This window comes from Oncorhynchus gorbuscha, linkage group LG09, assembly GCF_021184085.1.
Source record: "Oncorhynchus gorbuscha isolate QuinsamMale2020 ecotype Even-year linkage group LG09, OgorEven_v1.0, whole genome shotgun sequence".
NCBI lineage: Eukaryota > Metazoa > Chordata > Actinopteri > Salmoniformes > Salmonidae > Oncorhynchus > Oncorhynchus gorbuscha.
The window spans coordinates 39,435,355-39,457,617 of NC_060181.1; the positions used below are offsets into that span (position 1 = coordinate 39,435,355).

At 44.4% G+C, this 22,263-nt stretch overlaps 1 protein-coding gene across 1 annotated transcript in view; it reads right to left on the reverse strand.

Annotated features, from left to right (window-relative positions):
• LOC124043601 (voltage-dependent calcium channel gamma-7 subunit-like) overlaps positions 1–13,994 on the reverse strand; it is a 34,362-nt gene extending 20,368 nt beyond the window's left edge. Inside the window, exons 1-2 of the mRNA XM_046362361.1 lie at positions 13,783–13,994; positions 5,245–5,440 (exon numbers count right to left, since the gene is read on the reverse strand). Coding sequence (XP_046218317.1) covers positions 5,245–5,434 — 190 coding nt within the window. The 5' untranslated portion in view covers positions 5,435–5,440; positions 13,783–13,994. The remainder of the gene's footprint in view (positions 1–5,244; positions 5,441–13,782) is intronic.
• Between the last annotated feature and the right edge of the window lie 8,269 nt (positions 13,995–22,263).

The window sequence follows — 22,263 nt, forward strand, 5'->3', positions numbered from 1 at the left end:
TTACTCTGTTCCATCTGACTGCACAATCGACTGTCTCATCAGCCCAGGCAGGGAAGTTATAATCTTCCTCTCCACTATAAAAAGCATCTAGACATTACCTCATATTTCTTTTAGACTAACATTTAATTTTCAACTGTGGAGATTTGTATAGACCTTGCTGTTTGTCTCTCCAACATTTGCAACATGGTTTCAATATTCAAAATCGAAATCCACCTGTCCCATAGTAATGAATGTGTAGCGGTCGGGAGTCTGGACCAGAGAGAGGCAGGCGGCATTATTTGTATTGACATATACAAAGAAATGTGAATTGAAAAAAAGATCAAACGAAAAGAAGTGCAGCTAGTTTGCAGTCTTTCCAGCTTCCGTTTGAAGTGATTGTGTTAGCTGTGTTGTTGGCTAGCTCCTCTGAACAACAGTGTCCTAATGAGAGAGCACATTTTCTATGCCAGGCGAAATCGTGCTTCATTAGCTCATTATGGATGTGTCCAAATAAATGTCACGAGATAACAGCTTAAACAAATGCAGCTGCTGTTGTTATTCTGTCTGCACCGTTTGACGTGACTGTAAGTTAGCCATAGTTGGCTAGTTAGCAAGCAAGGGATAAGAATGTTGCCAGGCAGTATAGCAATGGAACATTTAGAACGAATGACTGGGTCGTTCGTTCTAGATACAGAACAAAACGACTGAACGACTGGGTAGCATCTCTGGCAACCAAACCAATAGAACGAACGACAAGCCGGCTTGGGTGACAAGCCTAGATTTGTTTCGAGACTATATATTGTGGAAGGATGAAATAGTATGAATAAATTAATCCAAATAATGTGTTTTTTTAAATGAAAATATGTCAATCATTATTTGATTATGTTGGTGACCATTGTATAAAGTGATAATTGAATTGTATATTGTATAAAGTGATAATGCCCGAGAAGCCGGTGTTTGGAGAATATATTGGCACGGTTTGCCGACCTTCGACTTCGTCTCGGGCCTAACAACACCAGTGCCAATATGTCCTGCAAACACCGGCTTCACTGGAATGATCACTTAAATATCTATCTGCGGACTGCAGTAACTACACACCGTACCCACTACAAGCTGTGTCCACTACACTCCACCCACACCCACTGCCATTGAGGGTACTTGTAACAGTACGAAGCCCATTAGTATTACATCATTACATGCCACGCCCACTAGCATTACATCACTGCAAGCATTATGTCACTACATGAACACTAGCTAGTTAGCTAGGAAGTAGACATATCTGCTGGAGCCAGACCCTGTTGAACCCCACTCTAGAGTGGTACTACTTGGTGGGTGCTGTGTGTATTCGATCGGTACTACACGCGACCCTACTCGTATTTTGCAAAGGGTAATGGGTCGGCTTGAAAGTAATCTGGCTACAATGGGCTGCCATAAATATTACCAGAGATAGAGATATAATGATAAGATGCTTTTGTTTCCGCCCTAACAATGAGATTCATATATATTTTTTTTAAATATTCAATGAGGGACAGATTTTGGGAAGAGAAAGGGCTCTCGCTTCGCCTAAGATTAGATATTACCGAGGTGACATTGCCTAATGAACCCACTTCAGCCTCAAATAGTCATAATTATTAGAAACTCCCTGTAAAAATATATACGTTATTGACTGTGAAGTTTTTTTTGTTGATGATGAAATCTTAGTCGCTCAATTTTACAACTACAAGTTTGGTATTTCTTGATTTTGACAATGTGCCCGACAACTAGCTTAAATATCTCCATGGCATTAGCTCTAAGCCAGTCACTTCATATGAAATGAATAGGAAGCTAACCTGGTCCACACACTCAATGCTAAACACCAAGTGCTTTCTCCATTAGCTAGCTACTTTAGCAACATTATTTTATCACAACGAATACGTTTGGAGAAGCAACTAGGGCCTGATCTGCCGCCAGCCCAGCTGCTGCTGCTCTCACTGACCCCAGAGTAACGATCGCGGAGAAACATGCGGATCTACGGACTGATTTCTGATAACAGTTCCTATTAATTTGGGGGCAGCACGTCTACAACTTCAGGGCAAGCTACCGTAAGCTATCGGTTTATTTGAAAGTAAAGATAGAGAGAGCTAGCTAGCTAACCCTTAGTAAGCTAGCTGCAATTACAACTGTTTGGCTAAGCAGCTGATCAAGTCATGGTGACCGACATGGTTGCACATAATTTTAGCAAGACCTTGTTTTGATTTTCTCGCAAAGGTATTAAATCCCTGTCACGGCCCAGTGATATAATTTAGCCAACTATTCTACCTATTTCATAGAGTCATACGAGAGCACAATGATGTAAAAAAAAATACGAACTATGTTTTCATTTTTGAATGGCGGATGCTTGGGAATCCAACATTTTTGGGCTGAGTTCCACGTCTACAAGACAGATCGGTTGAGAAATATTCACTAGTTACCATAGCCACAAAATCATAATTATGGCTAAACTCAGTTTATTTCTACAAGTTATCTTCTTATAGTCCAGGTAGCCCTATCCGATATTTTTGTAGTTAATGCTGTATGTTAACTAATATACATGAGTTCTAACTTTAAAAAAAAAATGTCTTAGTTTAGAATCGTAACATTTATGCTCCCCGCATATAAAAACCACAAACACTGCTGAAAATCTCAGAACGCAAAAACTCAGAACAATATTGCCTGTTGATGGTAATCTGGTGCACACCAAGTGGCACTTACATTTGTAGTATGGAAAACGACTGTGGGGATTTTTCTACAATATTCACAACATATTGAAACAATTACACTCTTTATATAATGCAAATCTAATTTCATCAATTGCATGTGGAAAAATGTATCCGAGTTAGCTTTATCAAACCAGCAGCAGATGAAACAGAAAGTGAACTCTATTCTCCCTCTACCCGGTTTTAACTTCCGGCTATCTGTTTAGGTAGCTGGGTTTAGGATATTCACTAGCCCATACCAGTAACAAACTTAGCTATGTTATTGACATGGCAGCACACACCAAAAAATCTAGCTCACTTATTTTGCCAGCTAGCAAGAAATAACAAAAAATTCATTCAGAAACATAGGAAGAAAATAGTGAACGGTGATAACAATGATCCTAAAAGAAAAATAAAATAAAAAAATCCTATTGAGCAAAATCAACAATGCACCCATCCAAAGGAAGTCTGGCTCCAGGGCTTCTCAGAAATGCCACCAGATCCGTTGTCAGATCCTTTGCCGAAGTGTTGCATTTCAGTTTAGCCCCCACTAGGCAGGCCATGTATAAAACTCCCCCAGAGTCACAACGTTACCGCAACGTGCAGACCCCACATATCCCATATTCCGTTCCTAAAATCTGCCATCAATCCAGTATGTATGGAATATCTTCGAGGTGCCCTCTCTCAGCGGTCAACCAACCTTTTCTGAGCCGAGATCACTTTCTGAATCAAAATGTAGGCAGAGATCTACTGCTCTGATTTTTCTTTAAACATGTCTTTAAACATGTCTTAAAAAATGTAAGCCTATTCAAATTATCACTGCATATTGGCTATTCTTGAATTGCCCTGCCAATTATCATCACACTGGTAATAGATCATTTGTGTATTACTTGTGAGTCATGAATGAATTTTTTTTTTTTTACTGGACTGATGGTGCAGGAGGGAGAGCGAGAGAGAGAGAGAGAAGCGGAGAGGCTGCCTCTCACCTTCCCTCAGCTCTCCCTCCGCTGAGTGCTGACTGACCAAAAAGGGGACACCTTCTTCGAGCTGATTGCCAAACTCGATTCACACATTATTTCTGACTCATGCATCAATTCATGTTGTAACTCATCTGACCAGAGAAAGTGAAATATTCCTCGATATGAAAAAGACACAAGAGCGAGTGGATAGGGAGAGGATGTTTTATGGCTCATTAAAAGTGTTGAAAAAAGTGTTGACAGTGATGAATAAAATATTAAACATTCATAAAAACAATGGTTCTTTCTCGCTAGTCTTGGTTTTCAAAGATTCTTCACACTAGAGTCGACTATCAACTTCGCCGTGCGCTCATGGAAGCTTCAGACCAATGACGTAATACGACAGACACGGTGATAGCTGAGCTATCTGATTGGCCAGTGGTGGGCCTATAGCTGCACTTGCTCAGGTCTCCAGGCCACCGGGTAGGCAGAGTTTACCTTCAGACACATCAAATGGTTAAAAATGGGAACACTTCGACTACCTGGCGCGCAGGACTGCTCCACATTGCCTCTGCCTAAGAACAGCCCTTTGCCATGGTATTTTGGCCATATACACCACACCCTCTGGTGCTTTATAGCTTAATTATACACTGAGTGTACAAAACATTACGAATACCTTTATAATATTGTGTTGCACCCCCTTTTGCCCTCAGAACAGCCTCAATTATTCGAGGTCGAAAGTGTTCCACAGGGATGCTGGCCCATGTTGACTCCAATGCTTCCCACAGTTGTGTCAAGTTGGCTGGATGTATTTTGGGTGGTGGACCATTCTTGATACACACGGGAAACTGTTGAGCGTGAAAAACACAGCAACGCTGCAGTTCTTGACACACTCAAACCAGTGTACCTCAATGGTACTTACATCTTTTGTCTTCCCCATTCACCCTCTGAATGGCACACACACAATCCATGTCTTAATTGTCTCAAGGTTCAAATATACTTCTTTACCCAGTCTTCTCCCCTTCATCTACACTGATTTAAGGGGATTTAATGGGTGACATCAATATGGGATCATAGATTTCACATGGTCAGTCTGTGTAATGGAAAGTTTTGTACACTCAGTGTATGCGTTTCTGGCTTTGAGAAATAGGCGCTACACTCCTTAACCACACAGCTAACATAATGCCTAACCCTAAACTTAAATTAAGAGCAAAGAGCTCATATTTTTTATTTTCATACATTTTTACGAGATAGCGAATTTTGACTTTATGGCTGTGGTAACTAGTGACAACCGTTGAGGGATGGGCATCGCATATGAGTGACGCAATCTGACGTAAGACAATGGGGTAACAATAATGTGTGTGTGTGTGTGTTAAGGAATTAAATCTGAAATATAGACTATGTTTATTCCAGTACCTGCCACAAAGCATTACAATAATGTATGTGTAGATGGGCTTCTGTACATATGAACTACTGTTTATCCGTATTGCTTTCCTCACACAAAACCTGCCACAAAGCATTATGTGTATATATGTATACTATATGTTTATGCCTGCCTCTGTACATATAAACTAAATGTGTCTTTTTCGGCATACCTGCCACGAAGCAGACCCTCCACATGCCGGAGTGCAGAGCCATCCTGACCTCCATGCTCTGGTTCTGCTGTAGAATGACACCTTCCTCCATCAGCAGCCAGTAGTCTGTGGACACAGCCACGCCTACCAGGAGCAGGCCGCACGCCCCAAACACGGAGGACAGGAGCGTGAGTGCCCGCGTGCTAAACATACTCGTCTGAGGAGAGAGGATAAGAAAGAGGCGAGAGGAGGTGAGAGGACAGGTGAGGTTGAGGGTTGAGTCTATTTCAGTTCAGCTAATTCAGTATATGAATGGAAACCCTGGTTGAAATGGCGTTGACCTCTCCCCTGGTGGGTTTTCTCATCAGGATAGCTCAACGGAGACAAACTTACAGTGGAGGAACCACTCTAGCGTTGAGAAAAATGAAGAGAAAACATCTCAAAGTGGCTGAAAGATCCCTTCTATCACAATGCTTCACATTTAATTGAAGATAATGAACCAGCATCACCTCGTTGTTCTGTCTTCAACTCATCTTAAAATAGCAAAGACTGAGGGAAGTGGAGGCTTATCCACCAGTGTGGCTACATACGGTAACTACTGGTACCTATCCGGTAAATAAAACATACATACCAAACATACCCTTGTAAAACTGACCATCCTACCAATCCTCGACTTCGGCGATGTCATTTACAAAATAGCCTCCAATACCCTACTCAACAAATTGGATGCAGTCTATCACAGTGCAATCCGTTTTGTCACCAAAGTCACCATATACTACCCACCATTGTGACCTGTACGCTCTCGTTGGCTGGCCCTCTCTTTATACTCATCGCCAAACCCACTGGCTCCATGTCTTCTACAAGACCCTGCTAGGTAAAGTCCCCCCTTATATCAGCTCGCTGGTCACCATAGCATCACCCACCTGTAGCACGCGCTCCAGCAGGTATATCTCTCTGGTCACCCCAAAACTAATTATTTCTTTCTCTCCTTCCAGTTCTCTGCTGCCAATGACTGGAACAAACTACAAAAATCTCTGAAACTGGAAACACTTATCTCCCTCACTAGCTTTAAGCACCAACTGTCAGAGCAGTTTACAGATTACTGCACCTGTACATAGCCCACCTATAATTTTGCCCAAACAACTACCTACCAACTACTTTCCCTACTGTATTTATTTTATTTATTTAGCTCCTTTGCACCCCATTATTTTTATTTCTACTTTGCACATTCTTCCAATGCCAATCTACCATTCCAGTGTTTTACTTGCTATATTGTATTTACTTTGCCACCATGGCCTTTTTTGCCTTTACCTCCCTTCTCACCTCATTTGCTCACATCGTATATGGACTTGTTTCTACTGTATTATTGACTGTATGTTTGTTTTACTCCATGTGTAACTCTGTGTTGTTGTATGTGTCGAACTGCTTTGCTTTATCTTGGCCAGGTCACAATTGTAAATGAGAACTTGTTCTCAACATGCCTACCTGGTTAAATAAAGGTGAAGTAAAAAATCAAATAAAAAAATACTAGCTTGGTTAAACCAGGGTGAATGCTGCAATCAATGGTGATTCAGTCTGGTTTAACTAGGCTATAGGTATAGTGTAACAGTGAATACATAACCAGCGATAAAATCAACACAGGGACCACATGACTGCCCAGCCCGCTGTGACAGTGAGTGGAAATTACCTCACCATCACAGAGCAGCATGCAGCAAATTAGAGGTGAGGCTCCTCCACTGATAACTGTGTGGCATTTTTCTCACTCAAACGCTTCACTGGTGAGAAGAAGGAAAAAAAAGAAAAACCTGCACGGGGAGGCGGAGAGGAGAGGAGGAGAGCTACCGTGGTGCCGAACGAATGACCTCATCACTGCTTTGAGATGCAGCAGTGCACATTCAGCAATGTCACAATGGATTTGTCTCACTCATGATGACTCACCAGTTACAAATATTTGATATGGTAAAAAGCATCCCCGGACTGCCTACCTCGCGTGAACCCAGTCAACCCAGACCTTCAGAAAGTCGTTGAATAAACATTGTCACCTCAAGGAGAGAGTGACCGAGGGTAACGGGGGGACTGTGTACGTGTCAAGATTCCCTCAAGGCAACCACCGACGATAGGATAGAGGAGGAGGTGGATAGGAGGTGCAACTGTTAGCATCCGTGGTGCTCAGTATTTGTGTATGACACATACTTGTGTCTGCAAGGTCAAACAGAATGTGAAGATGAATTTGAATGGGAACTGAGAAGAGGCTTCTTCTGTATAAACAATGTTGACTGTGCGTGTTAGACATGGCAGCCAGAGACAGTAAAGACCGCAGTCTCAAACAGATTCTTTGATCTTTTGTAGTAAAATGTCCAATTCCCTTTAGACTTAGGGGCTTTTCACACTACTGAGCAACCGAGCCAAGCCAAAACAACAATAGTTGTTGGAAACATTCTGAAAAGCACAATATGAAGAGACAATATCCAAGCCAGCACAGTTTGTTCGGGACGGCACAATGTGTGGATATGGTAATAGATACCACCTGGCCTTATGGATGGAACACATTAAGTACAGAGTACATTGAGTAAGAGGCATGGAACGTGGCCAGGGTCAATCCCTCATGGGTCATTCATTGTGTGCGCTAACATTTTGAAGATATGAGAAAGAACAATTCCCTTGATTCATCATTCCCTTGAAGCATACTTGGTTTCAGTAACATGAAGAGACCTACAGTGCCTTCCAAAAGTATTCACCTTCCTTGGCATCCTATTTCGTTGCATTACAACCTGTAATTTAAATGGATTTGTATTTGTATTTCATGTAATGGACATACACAAAATAGTTCAAATTGGTGAAGTGAAATTAAAGAAATTACTTGTTTCAAAAAATAAATACAAATATAAACATTAAGTGGTATGTGCATATGTATTCAACCCCCTTTGATATGAAGCCCCTAAATAAGATCTGGTGCAACCAATTACCTTCAGAAGTCACGTAATTTGTTAAATAAAGTCCACCTGTGTGCAATCTAAGTGTCACATGATCTGTCACATGAACTCAGTATATATACACACCTGTTCTGAAAGACCCCAGAGTCTGCAACAGCACTAAGCAAGGAGCACCACTAAGCAAGCAGCACCATGAAGACCAAGGAGCTCACCAAACAGGTCAGGGACAAGGTTGTGGAGAAGTACAGATCAGGTTTGGGTTATAAAATAAGATCCAAAACTTTGAACATCCCACGGAGCACCATTAAATCCTTTATTAAAACATTGAAAGAATATGGCACCACAACAAACCTGCCAAGAGAGGGCCACCTACCAAAACTCACAGACGAGGCAAGGAGTGCATTAATCAGAGAGGCAACAAAGAGTCCAAAGATAACCCCGAAGGAGCTGCAAAGCTCCACGGCGGAGATTGGAGTATCTGTCCATAGGACCACTTTAAGCTGTACACTCCACAGAGCTGGGCTTTACGGAAGAGTGGCCAGAAAAAAAGCCATTGCTTAAAGAAAAAAAAATAAGCAAACACATTTGGTGTTTGCCAAAGGGCATGTGGGAGACTCCCCAAACATATTGAAGATGGTACTCTGGTTATATGAGACTAAAATTGAGCTTTTTGGACATCAATGAAAATGCTATGTCTGGCACAAACCCAACACCTCTCATCACCCCGAGAACACCATCCCCACAGTGAAGCATGGTGGTGGCAGCATCATACTGTGGGTATGTTTTTCATCGGCAGGGACTGGGAAACTGGTCAGAATTGAAAGAATGATGGATGGCACTAAATACAGGGAAATTCTTGAGGGAAACCTGTTTCAGTCTTCAAGAGATTTGAGACTGGGACGGAGGTTCACCTTCCAGCAGGACAATGACCCTAAGCATACTGCTAAAGCAACACTCAAGTGAATTAAGGGGACACATTTAAATGTCTTGGAATGGCCTAGTCAAAGCCCAGACCTCAACTCAATTGAGAATCTGTGGAATCACTTAAAGATTGTTGTACACCAGCAGAACCCATCCAACTTGAAGGAGATGGAGCAGTTTTGCCTTGAAGAATGGGCAAAGATCCCAGTGGCTAGATGTGCCAAGCTTATAGAGACATACCCCAAGAGATTTGCAGCTGTAATTGCTGCAAAAGGTGGCTCTAAAAAGTATTGACTTTGGGGGGGTGAATAGTTATGCACGCTCAAGTTTTCAGTTTTTTTGTCTTATTTCTTGTTTGTTTCACCCCCAAAATATTTTGCATCTTCAAAGTGGTAGGCATGTTGTGTAAATCAAATGATACGAACCCCCCCAAAAAATACATTTTAATTCCAGGTTGTAAGGTTACAAAATAGGAAAAATGCCAAAGGGTGTGAATATTTTCACAAGCCACTGTATGTTTCTCTAAGATGGGGCATTGGGGTGGATGAGATTCCCTTGATAGTTAAAACCAAAAGAATAAACCACAATTCCCATGCTGCAGCCTCAGTTAGGTTCCACTAGAGCTGGGCGATATGGACAAAAATTCATATTGCGATAAATTGCCTGAATTGATGTGATGACAATAAATAGAATGATAAGTTTGCAACATTCATTTACACCAGTTTTTTGTATTATCCTTCAAACTACTACTACTAATTTCATGGCTGTAACTGTCAATTGTGCAATTAACAATCAACAATATAAGCAAACTTGTTTCATGTTAAACTTTACTTTTCTCTAGTATAGGCTACATGTCGTAATGAACAATATCAGCAAAATTCCTGCGATAAGTTATCGGTATGGTCGGTGTCGATCATTTTTTGTTTATCGTCCCATCTCTAGGTTCCACTACTTTGTCTTGGGACTGGGAGGGAGAGCTTAGGTGTCCGGGAGCAAATGTAAGGAATGCCACATGAATGGGGGGGGCTGAATAGTGAATGGTGCTTTAAGTTATAGCATGAAGGAGGAAGGGAGTCAATGGAGGAAAGGACAAATAAAAGAAGGGATCAGTAGAGGAAAGTTTGGAGAGAGAGAGAGAAGCTTCAAGGGAATGATGTTTGAGGTCAGTGAGAGTGTGTATCTGTCCACTAGTATGGTGCTGAAATAACAGAAAAATAGATAGCATAAAACTAAGAGTTTGGAGAGAGAGTGGGGGGGGGGCGGGATAGAGAGAGAGTGTGGCTGAGGGGGAATATGTTTGAGGTCATGGTTAGAGTGTGGAGCTATCCACTAGTGAGGTGCTGAAATACCAGAAAACTAGATAGTGTAAAAACCAAGGACATTACTTGCCTATAGTCTCATGTATGGGTCCAAGCACACTACTGTACTGGGTCAGCTCGTTTTTGTTGCTTAATTAACAAATTTCAGACTTAATGAATTAGCTAGACTTATTAATTAAGGCAGTAATTTGGTGTCATTAATAAACAGGTGTTAATAAATGTGTAATAATCAGTGGTGTAAAGTACTTAAGTAAAAATACTTTAAATACTACTTAAGTAGCTTTTTTCAGTATCTGTACTTTACTTTACAATTTATATTTTTGACAACTTTTACTTTTACTTCACTACATTCCTAAAGAAAATAATGTACCCAAAAGTACTCATTACATTTTGAATGGTCCAATTCATGCACTTATCAAGAGAACATCCCTGGTCAACCCTACTGTTCCACGTGTTGAAAATGTTCCACGTGTTATGACAGTGGTATAACTTGACATGAACCGCCATGACGTGTTGTGACAGGTCTCATGTAATTCTAATGAACGTGTTATGACCATGTCATAGAGGTGTTATGATATACATATTAGGTATAGTCAAATGGGACTAGGGTCCCTCTCAATGACATTTAGCAGATCAAGCCACTTTCAAGGGCACACGGCTACATGTTTTAACGTGTGCCTCAAGTTTCTGCAGTTTATAGAATCAAATCGGGAGAAATACCTGGTATACTATGCAGAGGCACAGTGCTTCATTGTGCATTGTCTCTCTAGAACAGCATTGCGTTAAACATTGTAGCACAGCATGATGGAAAGAGGAAGGGAAAGAAGGGATGGATGAGGCAATTTGTAGCGATCATGGGTCCAGTGGACCAAGACAACTGCTGAGTGGTACAGAAACTACAACTCCCAAGGCAGCGGGACCAGCCCCACAGATGGTATTCCCAGCTAAGCGGCCAGGGAAGGCTCAGGATGGGGTGTCATTTTCTGTTGAGGCGGCAATATGTTCCCCTGTCAACAGGCTCGGCCAACTGGCATGAAGAATGCAGTATTTAAAGCAGGGATGGAAAAGTAGGTGGTCTGACATCAGCCTCTTGAATGATAAGAACCACTTACAGGAGAACAGCACAGTCATGTATTGAGTGCAGTACATTGTATGCATGTACAGAGTGCAGTGCATTAAAATGCATGAATGGCAGAGATAATTAACATCAAATGTGCTCAATGTGGGAAGATAAACTGTAGGGGGAGAGATAGGGAGAGATTAAAAGAGGGAAAGAGAGAGAAAGAGATTGGGAGAGAGGGGGGGAAGACATGTCTGGGGAAAGACCTTGGCCCAAATAATGTTAGGAGAATCCAAGTGCTCTGACTCAGCCTACACAAACACACAGGAGTGCCACATGCCTGTACATGGCCAACTATACCTACAGTTACAGGCACCAACCACCATTCCTATACCTACAGTTACAGGCACCAACCACCATTCCTATACCTACAGTTACAGGCACCAACCACCATTCCTATACCTACAGTTACAGGCACCAACCACCATTCCTATACCTACAGTTACAGGCACCAACCACCATTCCTATACCTACAGTTACAGGCACCAACCACCATTCCTATATCTACAGTTACAGGCACCAACCACCATTCCTATACCTACGGTTACAGGCACCAACCACCATTCACAAATACATGGACAGCCATGTCTGTTATTTTTAGCATTATATGCTGAGGCATTGAAGGCACAAAGACTGCCTGAAAGAGACAGGAATAACCCCGGGCGGCAGGTAGCCCAATGGTTAGAGTGTTGGGTGGCAGGTAGCCTTGTGGTTAGAGTGTTGGGCGGCAGGTAGCCCAATGGTTAGAGTGTTGGGTGGCAGGTAGCCTTGTGGTTAGAGTGTTGGGCGGCAGGTAGCCCAATGGTTAGAGTGTTGGGCGGCAGGTAGCCTTGTGGTTAGAGTGTTGGGCGGCAGGTAGCCTTGTGGTTAGAGCGTTGGGCGGCAGGTAGCCTTGTGGTTAGAGCGTTGGGCGGCAGGTAGCCTTGTGGTTAGAGCTTTGGGCGGCAGGTAGCCTTGTGGTTAGAGCGTTGGGCCGGTAACTTAAAGGTTGCTGGATCAAATCCCCAAAATCAAATCAAATGTATTTATATAGCCCTTCTTACATCCTCTGATATCTCAAAGTGTTGTACAGAAAACCCAGCCTAAAACCCCAAACAGCAAGCAATGCAGGTGTAGAAGCACGGTGGCTAGGAAAAACTCCTTAGAAAGGCCAAAACCTAGGAAGAAACCTAGAGAGGAACCAGGCTATGAGGGGTGGCCAGTCCTCTTCTGGCTGTGCCGGGTAGAGATTATAACAGAACATGGCCAAGATGTTCAAATGTTCATAGATGACCAGCAGGGTAAAATAATAATAATCACAGTAGTTATCCAGGGTGCAACAGGTCAGCACCTCAGGAGTAAATGTCAGTTGGCTTTTCAAAGCCGATCATAGCCCCAAGCTGACATTCTTCCCTTGAACAAGTCAGTTAACCCACTGTTCCCGGTAGGCAAATCATTGTAAATAAAAATGTGTTCTTAACTGACTTGCCTAGTTAAATAAAGGCGAACAAACCCATCCAAACATCTAAATTGGACACCCAGAGCCACACTTTTTCCCCCACTCCTTCGCTCTCTATCTCTCCTCCTCCCCTTCTCTTTCCTCCTGTCACACTCCCGTCAAAAACTCGACACACACACACACAATTTTAAACATGCACATGGACCCAGATACACAACAACTAGGCTAGTGCAGCACACATCATATACCACCATCTTCCCCTCAGGTTCCCCAAGTAACGGGCATTACTTCGTTTGTCTCCCATACCAACTACATATCAAAATGTATTCCCGCTCTCTTCACACATACACATAGAGCTTTTACCACTCACTCCAGTGCGCCTATAGCACTGCATTGAACAACGCTCGCCAGTGGCAAATGCGACACGCAAATGATTCTAATCACCAAGACATGTCATGGGAGGTAATATTCATAAAGATAACATTCTCAGAGCCTACCACACGCACATCTTGCGGGGAGCGAGCGAGAGAGAGACCCGAGGCAGTATATTATACAACGACAGACAGTGCTTTTTCAGAATTTCAAAACCAAATGTCAGTTGAATGCATTTCCTGTGTGTATTCAAGCCAGACTAAATAGACGCAGCAAATGTTACAGGCAGACTGACTGTAGCCAACAACACTCTGACAGACCGACATAACCATGAAACGTGTGAACTGCTATAACCCAAAATGGAAACTATGATGAGACATTTTTTAAGCCGGTTTATTAAATTAATGGTGTTTTGTATAGCGCAATGATGACACATACTCACTAGGAACTACTCACCCTTTCCGACAGTCCAAATGAATGGTGCAGCCGTCGAAAGATCCGCGCGCTAGGGAGCCTTTTCAGATTGTGCAGTTTTCCTTTTGCGCGCCCCTCTCCCTCGCTCTGTCTCTCCCTCGCTCTGTCTCTCCCTCGCTCTGTCTCCCCTCGCTCTGTCTCTCTCTCTCTCTCTCTCTCTCTCTCTCTCTCTCTCTCTCTCTCTCTCTCTCTCTCTCTCTCTCTCTCTCTCTCTCTCTCTCTGTGCGACCCTCTCGTGTGTTTCCCCGTATCGCCCCCTCGCTTCTCTCTCTGTCTCTCTCTCTTTTGCCCCCCCCCTCCTTTCAATCACTCTCTATTTCAGCACTGCGGAGAATCGGTTGAATGGGCTATACTGAGGACGGCGCAGGAGATGCGTGAGACGGGGGGAAGCGCCACACAGAGCGAGGGAGAGATAGCATGACCGTGGAGAGTTGCGAGTGAAGACGTTCTACTGTTGCAAGGAGACAGCCAAAAACACACGACACAGAAGCAAGCGGGGACACCCAGTTGGGTTGGCGATTACACTCACGCAAGTGCGCGCCCGCACGCAACAAGCAACACACACACAGTATTCAACGTGGTATTGAGAGAGAGGGTAATGAGGACAGTTATTATGTTACCAGAGCTACTTTACTTAGAAACGTTTACTTGATTCATCCATTTACAGTAACATTTCAATTGAAACAGAGAAAGATCATGTATAAGTCAAATGAGGACGTACATTACGAAATCGTTTTTTGGGAAGAGGAGTGATCATCACAGACAATGTGAATGGTTTTGAATCTTATATCAATTGTATGATATGATCAGAAATATATTTTATGCATACTTAAAGTGGCATGTGAGTGAGCTGCACTGGCATGTAGTGTGAGCTGAAGTTGTATCGTTGTAAGGGGATATTTGTATGTATAAGGGAGGGGAAGGGAAGGGGAGGAGGGGTTGGATATAGTGGCTCAGTTAAGGGTGCCGCTTCACAGCATGACGTACACCGCTCTGCTTCTATACCTACGGCCACCTGCACAGCAGCACACACGCGCGCGCACACAGACACTGGCGATACCTGACTTCGTGGTCATCCAGATGTATAAATCGCCAAGGAGGGTGTGTGTGTGTGTTTATGATTGCATGCGACCGTTCATGCAGTCACATTAACCTTAACAGACTGATGGGAATGGTTGTGCGTCAACGGGGCATGTGGAAGCAGTGTGGTTGGTCAGCATTGGAATCGATCCCTTTCCAAACCACACACAACCACCATGTACAGGGCCGATTATACCGCCTATCCTGCCTAATAGACTGAAAGGTCACAAAGTAGAACAGAGATTATTTTATTGATGTGGGAAATTAGACCTTTCGACCGTATGGATGCTATTACCATAGCTGTCAATCATAGTCTGATCTGATTCTCTTTAACATTTAGCATAAAGTTTCCATTGAATTGCATTAGTTGTTAGCCATTAGCTATTTCCAGATGCGATGTGGCTTATATTTAAGCAATAAGGCCCAGGGGCTGTGGTATATGGCCAATATACCAGGGCTAAGAGCTGTTCTTTTCACCACGTAACGTGGAGTGCCTGGATACAGCCCTTAGCAGTTGTATATTGGCAATATACCACAAACTCCAGAGGTACCTTGTTGCTATTATAAACTGGTTACCAACGTAATTAGAGAAGAGAAATAAACGTTTTGTCATACCCAGTGGTATACTGTCTGATGTACCACGGCTTTCAGCCAATCAGCATTCAGGGCTCGAACCACCCAGTTTATAATTTTATAGTTTATAATTTTACAGTTTATAGCCAATCAATAACCTGGATTTGGATTCCGATGTTCGACTTCAACGAGTCGGAGGAACAGGAAGTACTACTCATCCCGGACCAGGACAGAACGGCAACGTCGGGTAAACAGGAAGTACTACTCCCCCCGGACCAGGACAGAACGGCAACGTCGGGTAAACAGGAAGTACTACTCCCCCCGGACCAGGACAGAACGGCAACGTCGGAGAAACAGGAAGTACTACTCACCCCGGACCAGGACAGAACGGCAACGTCGGAGGAACAGGACGTACTACTCACCCCAGACCAGGACAGAACGACAACGTCGGGTAAACAGGAAGTACTACTCACCCCGGACCAGGACAGCTCAACAGAGGAGGTGTGTGTCTCTTTGTTAACAACAGCTGGTGTGTGAGCTCTAATATTAAGGAAGTCTCGAGGTGCTGCTCGCCTGAGGTAGAGTACCTCATGATAAACTGTAGACTTTCGTAGCTGTCTACTTACCACCACAAAGTGATGCTGGCACTAAGATCTAATTGGACGAGCTGTATAAGGCAATAAGCGAATGAGAAAAGGCTCATCCAGAAGTGAATGGTGGATGATGTTTTTGACACAAGAAAACAGAAATACTATTTTTTTTAGGTATTTACTTAATTTCTACCAACATGTCACCTGTGCAATTAAAGGCGAAAAAACTTTACTCCAAACACAGAAATGCGTAGAAATCTCTCCCTCAATTTGGCAAATCTGACCATAACTTTAACCTCCTGATTCCTGCTTACAAGCAAAAACTCAAACAGGAAGTACCATTCAATATAGAAGTGGTTCAATGAAGTGGAAGCTAAGCTACAGGACTGTTTCGCTAGCATAGACTGGAATATGTTGCGGGATTCCACCGTTAACATCGAAGACGTCGACCCCAGAGTGACCGTACGTACATATCCCAACCAGAAGCCATGGATTACAGGCAACATCCGCACCAAGTTAAAGGCTAGAGCTGCCTCTTTAAAGGAAGGAGCGGGACACAAATCCAGACGCTGATAAGAAATACCGCTGTGCCCTCAGGTGAACCATGTAGCTCAGTTGGTAGAGCATGGTGCTTGTAACGCCAGGGTAGTGGGTTCGATCCCCGGGACCACCCATACGTACAATGTATGCACACATGACTGTAAGTCACTTTGGATAAAAGCGTCTGCTAAATGGCATATATTATTATTATTATTATTATAATAATGGATAACTCCCTGTTTTCTGTACTTGAATATAACTGTTCACTGCTATGGCACCTTTGCATAGATCAAGGTGATTGGGAACTGCAGTGGAATTCGAGCTTGGTCCCAGATATCTTTGTGCTCTCTTCCTAACTCCAACAGTGACAAACATATCTTGGACCAGGATTGTAGAACCTTTAAGCGCTGGAGAAAGAGCCAAAAATCTGAGAAGACTAAAGAGACTATGTTATGCACACCAATGATGCATTGCCACAAACATGAGACGAGTAAAGGTAATCTGTGAGAAAATCTAAAATAGGATGCCAGAGTGAAAAACAGGAGACAACGTTGGAATACAATCCTTAGGGCTAGGCCCCTTTTTTCTCCATTTCTGCCTGAATGACGCGCCCAATGTAAACTGCCTGTAGCTCAGGCGCCCCTGCTAAAATCGGTTTTCTATTGAACATACTTCTTTCTGTAAGAAATATTATAGTTTGATTACATTTTAGGGTATCTGCGGAGTAAATAGAAATGTATTTTGACTTGTTGAAACAAAGTTTAGTGGTAGATTTTCAGGTTTGTTTCTCTGCATGTTGAACGAGTGGATTATTCAAATCGATGGTGCCAACTAAACAGACTTTTTGGGATATAAAGAAGGATTTTATCTAACAAAACGATACTACATGTTATAGCTGGGACCCTTTGGATGACAAATCAGAGGAAGATTTTCAAAAAGTAAGTGAATACTTAATGGTTATTTGTGAATGTATGGAACCTATGCCGGTAGAAAAATATTTTAATGTGGGGCGCCGTCCTCAAACAATCACATGCCATGTTTTCACTGTAATAGCTACTGTATATTCGGACAGTGCAGTTAGATTAACAAAAATGTAAGCTTTCAGCCGATATAAGACACTTAAATGTACCTAAATGTTTAATATCCATAATATTTATGATTATTTATTTGAATTGCGCACCCTCCAGTTTCACCAGAAGTTGTCTCGCTAGCGGGATGCCTATACCTAAGTTAACAGAGGGGCTTTGTAGGCTATATCGACCCAAACTCGATTGGAATAGAGAGATGTAATTTCCGGTCACAACTTGTTGACTTGTTTATGTGCTGCGTGCGGTTAGTTCCTAACCTTAATTTGCTACCTGACAACTTTACGATTTTTATTTTTTAATTACTGTTTAGATTTTTTTTCATTCAACTTCACGCTTTATCTGGACGTGGTTCGTCAGGACCTCCACCAGCCGAAGGGATATTGTTATCCACATCGGCACCAACGATGTTAGGATGAAACAGTCAGAGGTCACCAAGCGCAACATAGCTTCAGCGTGAAAATCAGCTAGAAAGATGTGTCGGCATGGAGTAATTGTCTCTGGCCCCCTCCCAGTTAGAGGGAGTGATGAGCTCAATAGCAGATTCTCACAACTCAATCGCTGGTTGAACACTGTTTTCTGCCCCTCCCAAAAGACAGAATTTGTAGATAATTGGCCCTCTTTCTGGGACTTAGCCACAAACAGGACCAAGCCTGGCCTGTTGAGGAGTGGTGGACTCCATCCTAGCTGCAGCGGTGCTCTCATCTTATCTACAAACATAGACAGGGCTCTAACTCCCCTAGCTCCACAATGAGATAGGGTGTAGGCCAAGCAGCAGGGTGTAGGCCAGGCAGCAGGGTGTAGGTACATGTCTCCGGACCTACTCACTGCCACAGTCATACTCTGGACCTAGTTTTGTCCTGTGGAATAAATATTGTGGATCTTAATGTTTTTCCTCATAATCCTGGACTATTGGACCACAATTGTATTACGTTTGCAATCGCAACAAATAATCTGCTCAGACCCCAACCAAGGATCATTAAAAGCCGTGCTATAAATTCTCAGACAACCCAAAGATTCCTAGATGCCCTTCCAGACTCCCTCCACCTACCCAAGGACGTCAGAGTACAATAAGTTAACCACCTAACTGAGGAACTAAATTTAACCTTGCGCAATACCCAAGATGCAGTCGCACCTCTAAAAACAAAAAGCCAAACCTTGACCCAGAAAATGTAAAAAACTATCGGCCTATATCTAATCTCCCATTCCTCTCAAAAAAAAGAGAAAAAGCTGTTGACTCACTGCCTTCCTGAAGACAATGTTTTATACTATTATTTTCACTATATAGTTGGCCTCTTGGTGAAACGCTTTCAGTCTGGTTTTAGACCCCATCAGTAGCACTGAGACTGAACTTGTGAAGGTGGTAAATTACCAAGACTTTTAATAGCGAAACTTTCAGACCGCTTTTGTCACTTCTTTCTGGAACTGCTATCTGCGGCCAACAAGGCAGAGTTCATCTCAGCCTATGCCTCCTCCAGTCCCTCGACTTCAAATTGCCCTCCTTGGAAGCCTTGCAGAAAAGGATGTTGTGCTTTGTCAACTCAGGTTAGACTACTGACGGAAACATGGATCACCAAGGCAGACAACACTGCTAACTCAAACTTACATGCTTGCTCCTACCTCTTTCCGATTTGTCCGCCCACGCCTACACGTATGCCACGGTCACAAGCAGGCACTGTCCCTAGAGAGCTTCTGGTCATTTTTATGGAATGGGGTGGTGGTCAACCGTCTTTCTTGAAGACTCATCTCTTCATCTATGATTTGATTGTAGTCTCCCAGGACTGTGGTGAATGGAAAGGCATTCAACGAACCACCCTTGCTGTCTCTGCCTCTCCCCTTACCCATCTGTCTAGCGCCTCCTTTGAATTCCATGCTGTCACAGTTACCAGCCCTTTCAATGCTTAACATCCTTATCATTTATCCTGCCTGTTTGGCCAGGTTCCCTCGGAGAGTTCATCAATGAGCTTGATGCCTTGATAAGCTCCTTTCCTGAGGACCTGGCTCCATGCCTCAGGACTACAGTTCTGGTCCACCTGGTTGTGCTGACTTTAACCTCCCCACCTGTCTACCTTTGACTCATTCCTCTCTGCCTCCTTCTTTGATCCTATAAAAAGCCACAACCACTCCTCAACCACTTTTATTTTTATTTGACCTCACCCATTTGAACTCACCTTTCCCCACCCGGCACAGCCAGAAGAGGACCACCCCTCACAAGGCAGGCAATACGGTCTCCGAGCCTCATCTTTACTAGATGCTGTTCTTCCACTAACCTCATTGCAGGTTCCTCGAATTCATCAATGCTCCCCTCCAAGTCTCCGACCACTACCTTGTATCCTTTTCCCTCTCGCTCTCATCCAACACCTCCCACACTGCCCCTACTCGGATGGTATCGCGCCGTCCCAACCTTCGCTCTCTCTCCCCCGCTACTCTCTCCTCTTCCATCCTATCATCTCTTCCCTCTGCTCAAACCTTCTCCAACCTATCTCCTGATTCTGCCTCCTCAACCCTCCTCTCCTCCCTCTCTGCATCCTTTGACTCTCTATGTCCCCTATCCTCCAGGCCGGCTCGGTCCTCCCCTCCCTCTCCGTGGCTCGATGACTCATTGCGAGCTCACAGAACAGGGCTCCGGGCAGCCGAGCGGAAATGGAGGAAAACTCGCCTACCTGCGGACCTGGCATCCTTTCACTCCCTCCTCTCTACATTTTCCTCCTCTGTCTCTGCTGCTAAAGCCACTTTCTACCACTCTAAATTCCAAGCATCTGCCTCTAACCCTAGGAAGCTCTTTGCCACCTTCCCCTCCCTCCTGAATCCTCCTCCCCCTCCCCCCCCTCCACCCTCTCTGCAGATGACTTCGTCAACCATTTTGAAAAGAAGGTCGACGACATCCGATCCTCGTTTGCTAAGTCAAACGACACCGCTGGTTCTGCTCACACTGCCCTACCCTGTGCTCTGACCTCTTTCTCCCCTCTCTCTCCAGATGAAATCTCGCGTCTTGTGACGGCCGGCCGCCCAACAACCTGCCCGCTTGACCCTATCCCCTCCTCTCTTCTCCAGACCATTTCCGGAGACCTTCTCCCTTACCTCACCTCGCTCCTCAACTCATCCCTGACCGCTGGCTACGTCCCTTCCGTCTTCAAGAGAGCGAGAGTTGCACCCCTTCTGAAAAAACCTACACTCGATCCCTCCGATGTCAACAACTACAGACCAGTATCCCTTCTTTCTTTTCTCTCCAAAACTCTTGAACGTGCCGTCCTTGGCCAGCTCTCCCGCTATCTCTCTCTGAATGACCTTCTTGATCCAAATCAGTCAGGTTTCAAGACTAGTCATTCAACTGAGACTGCTCTCCTCTGTATCACGGAGGCGCTCCGCACTGCTAAAGCTAACTCTCTCTCCTCTGCTCTCATCCTTCTAGATCTATCGGCTGCCTTCGATACTGTGAACCATCAGATCCTCCTCTCCACCCTCTCCGAGTTGGGCATCTCCGGCGCGGCCCACGCTTGGATTGCGTCCTACCTGACAGGTCGCTCCTACCAGGTGGCGTGGCGAGAATCTGTCTCCTCACCACGCGCTCTCACCACTGGTGTCCCCCAGGGCTCTGTTCTAGGCCCTCTCCTATTCTCGCTATACACCAAGTCACTTGGCTCTGTCATAACCTCACATGGTCTCTCCTATCATTACTATGCAGACAACACACAATTAATCTTCTCCTTTCCCCTTCTGATGACCAGGTGGCGAATCGCATCTCTGCATGTCTGGCAGACATATCAGTGTGGATGACGGATCACCACCTCAAGCTGAACCTCGGCAAGACGGAGCTGCTCTTCCTCCCGGGAAGGACTGCCCATTCCATGATCTCGCCATCACGGTTGACAACTCCATTGTGTCCTCCTCCCAGAGCGCTAAGAACCTTGGCGTGATCCTGGACAACACCCTGTCGTTCTCAACTAACATCAAGGCGGTGGCCCGTTCCTGTAGGTTCATGCTCTACAACATCCGCAGAGTACGACCCTGCCTCACACAGGAAGTGGCGCAGGTCCTAATCCAGGCACTTGTCATCTCCTGTCTGGATTACTGCAACTCGCTGTTGGCTGGGCTCCCTGCCTGTGCCATTAAACCCCTACAACTCATCCAGAACGCCGCAGCCCGTCTGGTGTTCAACCTTCCCAAGTTCTCTCACGTCACCCCGCTCCTCCGCTCTCTCCACTGGCTTCCAGTTGAAGCTCGCATCCGCTACAAGACCATGGTGCTTGCCTACGGAGCTGTGAGGGGAACGGCACCTCAGTACCTCCAGGCTCTGATCAGGCCCTACACCCAAACAAGGGCACTGCGTTCATCCACCTCTGGCCTGCTCGCCTCCCTACCACTGAGCAAGTACAGCTCCCGCTCAGCCCAGTCAAAACTGTTCGCAGCTCTGGCCCCCCAATGGTGGAACAAACTCCCTCACGACGCCAGGACAGCGGAGTCAATCATCACCTTCCGGAGACACCTGAAACCCCACCTCTTTAAGGAATACCTAGGATAGGATAAGTAATCCCTCTCACCCCCCCCCCCCCCCCTTAAGATTTAGATGCACTATTTTAAAGTGACTGTTCCAC